The 6710-nt window shown below is 55.0% G+C and overlaps 1 protein-coding gene across 1 annotated transcript; it reads right to left on the reverse strand.

Moving 5' to 3' along the window:
* Positions 1-105: 105 nt before the first annotated feature.
* Positions 106-6710, reverse strand: SMIM24 (small integral membrane protein 24). Its single transcript, XM_024237692.3, has 4 exons — positions 6529-6710; positions 4941-5052; positions 4543-4602; positions 106-835 (listed from the first exon to the last, which is right to left on the reverse strand). The coding sequence occupies exons 1-4, from the start codon at positions 6593-6595 to the stop codon at positions 682-684; spliced, it is 393 nt and encodes a 130-aa protein (XP_024093460.1). The 5' UTR covers positions 6596-6710; the 3' UTR covers positions 106-681.

Raw genomic sequence — 6710 nt, forward strand, 5'->3', positions numbered from 1 at the left:
AGTCACGTGCCCCAAAACACGGTGAGGTGGGGGAAGGAGCAAAGATTTGCCTGGAGACGGCGCTCAGGGCTCAAAGTCCAGGGCTCAGGACAGCAAAAAACCAGATTGCCGGGGGAGCGTTTAATCTGCCCAGGGCGTCTGGGCACCTGTGCAGCCTGAGCCTCCATATCATCCGCCCAGCCATCGCCCCCAGCCCCAAAAGCAGCCTCCTTCCCCAGAGGTAAACTGAGTCCCAAGAGATGACAGGAGCCCTTCCAAAAGGCCCTTACGAATGCTTTAATGCAGGCCATCGGGAAGCAGCTCTCAGCTGGGAGTGGGTGCATGGGAGAGGGGAAGTTCTGGTCAGTAGACATCAGGCAGAGAGAAAAGAAATCAGTCAGTGGGTAAAAGCAGGTGGAGCCATGAGATCATGGAGGATGCGGGTGTCTCCTCAACCAGGGATGCTCTCTGAGTATAAGAAGAATCACCAGGCAGGGACCAAGCTTAGGAAGAGGGGTGCATGAAAACCATGTTTGCCCAGAGAGCCCCCATTGAGGGAGGTGGGGTGGGTTCCAAGCCTTCTTCACTTGATAATACTGTATTCTGAATCCCAGATGGAGTCATTTCACGGGCTTCAAGTCCAGGGCATTGCTTTTAGGGGGCATCTCTGGGGGACTGCCTGGAAGAGGCAGCCAGGAATCTTCACATGGCTGTGTTCTTTGCTCTCTCATGGTCTTCGGGCTCTTTTTCCTCCAGATCCAGTCCCAAGTTGTTCTCTCCTTCCTTCGCTGCCTTTTTCTCCTTCTTCCTCTTCTCTTCTTTCTTCTTGGCCTCTTTCTTCTCTCTCTTGTCTTCACTGTAGGTATAGAAAGGCCCCAAACCATAATAAGAAAAAGAGACACTCCTATTTAATGGCCATTCACTGGAGCCAGCCCACATGATGAGTGTTTTACAAGTGGTATATCAGCGAATCTTCAAAACAACCCTAACTACGCAGCCTCATGATTTCCATTTCACAAAGACAGCAACTAAGACTCAATTGCTCCATGGAGGGATGGATGGATGGATGGATGGATGGATGGACATAAGCCAAAGGGCCCCTGTTGCCTCTTGGGACTCAGTTTACTCCTGGCGAAGGAGGCTGCTTTTGAGGCTGGGTGCAGTGGCTGGGCAGATGATATGGAGGTTCACACTGCATATCATCATTGCAACTAAGACTCAACTGCTCCATGGATGGATGGATAGATGGGTAGGTGTGTAAAGAAGTTAGGGAATAGATGGGTAGATGAGTGGATGGGTGGGCGGACAGTGGGTGGGTGGATGGATGATGGATGGGTGTATGGATGACTGGATGAATGGGTGGATGGCTAGGTGGGTGAGTGGTTGGAAGGATGGTTGAATGGGTGGGTGGGTGGATAGATGGATGATGAATGGATGAGTAGACAGATGAATGGGTGGGTGGATGGGTGAGTGGATAGTTGAGTGGGTGGACGGATGATAGGTGGATAGGTGATGGATGGATGGTGGGTGAATGGATGGGTGGGTGGGTGGATGAGTGAATGGGTGGATGAATGGATGGATGAGTGGGTGGATGAATTAATGAATGGGTGGGTGAACAGATGGGTGACTGAGTGGGTGAATGAGTGGATGAGTGAGTGTGTGGGTGGGCGGATGATGGCTGGGTGACCGATGGATGGTGGATGGATGGATGATAGATGGATGGGTGGATGGATGAATGAATGGGTTGGTGGATGAATGGATGGATGGGTAGGTGGTTGGATGAGTAGATAAGTAGTTACATGAATGGATTGCTGCATGGAGGTTGAATAAATGAATTGGAAGATAAATGGATACACTGCAGGAAGGAGAGGATGATGGATCAGTTGATGGGGGGATGGAGAATGGAGAATGGGTGGATGGGAGTATAGATGGATGTATAGATCAATGAATGAATGTATAGGTGGATGGATGGATGAGTAGATAAGCAGTTAGGTGAATTGATGGTTGCATGGAGAGGGGGACAGATTAATAAGTAGATAAATGGATGAATTGGAGGAAGAAGAGAATGACATATCAATGGATAGATAGATAGAGGATGAATGAGACTGTAGGTGGGTGGATGGATCAATGAGCTAATGGATAGGTAGACTGATGGATGGACAGTTGGAGAGTGAAGACTGCATAGTTCGATGGATGCATAGATGGGTGGGTGGGTGTGTCAGTGAGTGGACAGATCAATGGGCTAATGGTAGGTGGACTGATGGATGGGTGGTTGAAGGGTGAGGACTGCACGGGCAGACTGATAGATGGATGTACAGGTGGATGGTTGGGTGGATGGATGGAGGAATGAAAAAGGCAGAAAGGAAGCTACAGGTACAGGTGCACAGGTGGGATCCAGATCCCCCAGTACATCCTGGGAGTAGGAATCATATTTTACTGGGGCTGAGCCAGGTCTTAGACAAAGCCACCACTCAGGTCCTCTCCCTCAGGCACATCTTGGACTCAGCTGAGACTCTCCCAGCCAGGCTGGTCACCTCCCAGCTCCCACTCTCCTACTCCTGTCCCCAAGCCTTTGCCCAAGACAGAGCCCCCAGCCCTGGAAGGATGGATGGATGGATGGATGGATGGATGGATGGATGGATGGATGGATAGATGGGTAGGTGGATGGATGGCTGTGTGGGTGGATGAGTGAGTGAATAGATGGGTGATGGATGGATAGGTGATGGATGGATGGATGGATGGGTGGATGGGTGGGTGGGTGGATGGATGATGGACTGATGGCTGGATGAATAGATGGGTGGGTGGATGGACGGTGAATGGATGGCTGATGGATAGATGGGTGGGTAGATGGATGGGTGTGTGAACAGATAAGCGGGTGGGTGGATGGGTGAGTGGGTGGATGGGTTGGTGAATGGATGGGTCGGGGGGTGGGTGAGTGAATAGATGGGTGACGGATGGATGGATGGATGGATGGATGATGGATGGTCAATGGATGGATGGTGGGTGGGTGGATGGGTAGGTGATGAATGGATGGGGGGTAGGTGATGGATGGATGAGTGATGAATGGATGGGTGAGTGGGTGGATGGGTTGGTGAATGGATGGGTGGGGGGATGGGTGGGTGAATGGATGGATGGATGGATGGATGGATGGATGGATGGATGGATGGATGAGTGATGAATGGATGGGTGAGTGGGTGGATGGGTTGGTGAATGGATGGGTGGGGGGATGAGTGGGTGAATGGATGGATGGATGGATGGATGGATGGATGGATGGATGGATGGATGGTGGATGGTGGGTGAATGGATGGTGGGTGGGTAGATGGGTAGGTGATGGATGGATGGGTGATGAATGGATGGGTGAGTCGGTGGATAAGTGGTAGGTGAATGGATGGGTGGGTGGGCAGCTGGGTGAGTGGATGGATGGATGGATGGATGGATGGATGGATGGATGATAGACGGATGGTGGGTGGATGGATGGTGGGTGGGTGGATGGGTAGGTGATGCATGGATGGGTGATGAATGGATGGGGGGTGATGAATGGATGGGTGAGTGGGTGGATAAGTGGTGAGTGAATGGATGAGTAGGTGGGCAGATGGGTGAGTGAACAGATGGGTGATGAATGGATGATGGATGGATGGATGATGGATGGATGGATGGTGGGTGATGGATGAATGGGTGAGTGGGTGGATGGGTGATGGATGGATAGGTGAGTGGGTGAATGGGTGATGGATGGATGGGTGAGTGGGTGAATGGGTGATGGATGGATGGGTGAGTGGGTGAATGGGTGATGGATGGATGGATGAGTGAGTGGGTGAATGGGTGATGGATGGATGGGTGAGTGGGTGAATGGGTGAGTGGGTGAGTGGGTGAACAGGTGAGTGGGTGAGTGGGTGGATGGGTGAGTGGGTGGATGGGTGAATGGGTGAGTGAGTGAGTGGGTGAATGGGTGAGTGGGTGAATGGGTGAGTGGGTGGATGGGTGAGTGGGTGGATGGGTGAGTGGGTGGATGAGTGGGTGATGGGTGGATGGGTGATGGATGTCTGCATCTCTGAGCCCTCTGTGGGAATCCTCGGGTTGGGAGGCAGTCAGAGCCATAGCAGACACTGAGTCCAGGTGGGTCGCCCATACCTAGGCCTTGTACAGACACCTACACAATCCTACACCACAGTCTTCTTCAACAGGTATTTATTAAGCACCTCCTGTGTTCCAGGCCTAACGCTGGGTATGAGGACACAGCCAGGACCAAAGCTAAGTTGCCTACACAACTGGAAGGCACCATGTAATGTCTCAAAATTAGTGAATGACTAAGACAGTTCCACTGGTGATAAGTGTGAATCAGCCTTGGGGCTGGGGACAGTGTCAGGAAGGCTGGTGGCCAGGCTGGAAACCCCTGAGTAGGGACTGGAGGAGGAGAAGGAGCTGCCAGAAGACACAGGAAAGGTGAAGGTCCCAGGGCAGGAATGTGTTTGAAGGATTCAGGACGGTAAGGTCATCTGTGCACACCCCATTCCCCCACCCCGAGGAGGGGCTCACACAGACCCCCGACACCGGCACGCATAGTACCTCTGGTCCTGGTATAGGTTGGACTCCATTCTGAACGTGGTCTCCTCCTCGTCCTCAGCCCTGCAGAGATAAAGGGAAAGGTGGGAGGGGGCGGGAGGGGAGTAAGGGGGCGGTAAAGGGAAGGAAGCAGTGTGACAGCCTCAGCCTCTGTCTCAACCTCCCAGCCGGGGCTCATGAACCCCAGGACGCAGGGAAGGGCTGGGCTGCCGGGCTGGTTGTCTTGGGGAGAGGGGCGGGTGCAGGCCCGGGTCTGGGCTCTGAGAGTAGGGGTTAGAGGAGCAGCAGGGAAATGGGAGACCTTCGGACTTCGAGGCTGGTGATGGGGGTACCAGAGAGGGTTGGGAAGCTGGGGGTGGGGGCAAGGCTGTGGGGGCAGTGGGGTGGGGGCGGGCGCCCACCTGGCCTTGGAACACCAGAGGCGGTTGGCCAGCAAGACCAAATAGACGATGAACAGGAAGCCGACTACCGCAGCCAGGCCCACCAGCCACGGCTTCAGGCGATGCTCCGTGGCTGCAGGAAGTTGAGGAGGTTCGACTCAGAGGAAGGACAGGGCAGAAGACCCCCATTCCCCCACCACCCTAGCAAGGAGAGAGAGAAGGTCACCGGGGGTGCTCCAACAGAGGGGGTATCGGAAAGGGACGAAGCTTCAGAGACCTGGATGGCGTAGGGAGGTCGGGAGGGTTTAGAGAGGGGGAGGGTACCTTACCAGAGTGGGAGGGAGCCTGGGGGCCCAGAGAGGGGAGGGGCTTATAAAAGAAGGGGGGCTTAGAGGGGACGGAGTTTACAAATCAGAAGGACTCAGAAGGGGCGGGGCTTATAATGCAGGCGGAGGCTCAGGGGGAGGGGCTTATAAAGAAGGAACTCAGAGGGGAGGGGCTTATGACAAAGGAGGGGCTCAGGGATGGGGTTTATAAAGGAGGACAAGCTCAGAGGAGGGGCTTATGAAGGAGGAGGAGGCTCAGATGGGGAGAGGCTTGTGAAGAAGAGGGTCTCAGATGGGGAGGGGCTTATAAAGAAGAGTCAGGGGGGTTGGGGCTTACAACAGAGGAGCTCTTGGGAGGAGCTTATAAAAGAAGGCAGAGGCTTAGAGGGAGGGGCTTATAAAGGAGGAGCTTAGAGGGGAGGTGCTTATAAGGGGAGAGGGTCTCAGAGTGGGAGGGGCTTATAAAGGAGGCAGAGGCTCAAGAGGAGGGGCTTATAAAGGAGGAGGAGCTCAGAGGGGAGGGGCTTACAACAGAGGAGGGTCTGTAAAGCAGGAGTGAGAAGGAGGGGCTTACAGAGGAGGAAGAGGCTCAGATGTGGAGGGGCTTGTGAACTAGGGGGCTCAGAGTGGGTGGGGCTTGTAGAGGAGGCAGATGTTCAGGGGGAGGGGCTTATAAAGGAGAAAGAGCTCAGAGGGGAGGGGCTTACGGAGGAGGAGGGACTCGGGGAGGGGTTTATAAAGGAGGGGGAGTGAGAAGGAGGTGCTTACAAAGGAGGAAGGGGCTCAGATGGGGAGGGGCTTGTGAACTAGGAGGCTCAGAGGGAGAGGGGCTTATAGAGGCAGAGGCTCAGCGGGAGGGGCTTATAAAGGAGCAGGAGCTCAGAGGGGAGGGGCTTACAGAGGAGGAGGGGCTCGGGGAGGGGTTTATAAAGGAGGAGGAGTGAGAAGTAGTGGTTTACAAAAGAGGAGGGGGCTTAGATGGGGAGGGGCTTGTAAAGGAGGCCGGAGCTCAGAGTGGGGCCGAGCTCAAGGCGGGGGTTCAGCCAGGTGTGCTCAGAAGGGCTGGAGAGGAGAAAGGCTCAGCTGGGCGGTGGGGGAGGGCCCTTACAGAGGAAGGCAGAGGGAGGCCGGGCGGGACTGCGGGGGTTGAGGAGGGCCTCCAAGCCACTCTTCCTTTTCTCCCTGCCCCCTCTCCTTTTTCTCGCCATGGAAAATTGGGAGATGGTGATCACCTGACCAACTCCCCCATCACGCGACGCCCCCTCCCGGCCCTCTGCACCTACCCTGCTGGGCCTCCGCCTGGGAGAGGAGCAGAAACTCCAGCACCAGAAGGGCCCCCAGGGTCTCCATGACGGTCGAGCGAGCCAGCAGTCAGCCAGCGGCGGTCCCGGGTCAGCGTCCACAGGTTTGGTATGGGCGAGGCCCTGCCTCCCCGTGATAAGGCACAGGCGGTCCCGGGGCGGGG

Source organism: Pongo abelii, chromosome 20 (assembly GCF_028885655.2).
Source record: "Pongo abelii isolate AG06213 chromosome 20, NHGRI_mPonAbe1-v2.0_pri, whole genome shotgun sequence".
Taxonomy (NCBI): Eukaryota; Metazoa; Chordata; class Mammalia; order Primates; family Hominidae; genus Pongo; species Pongo abelii.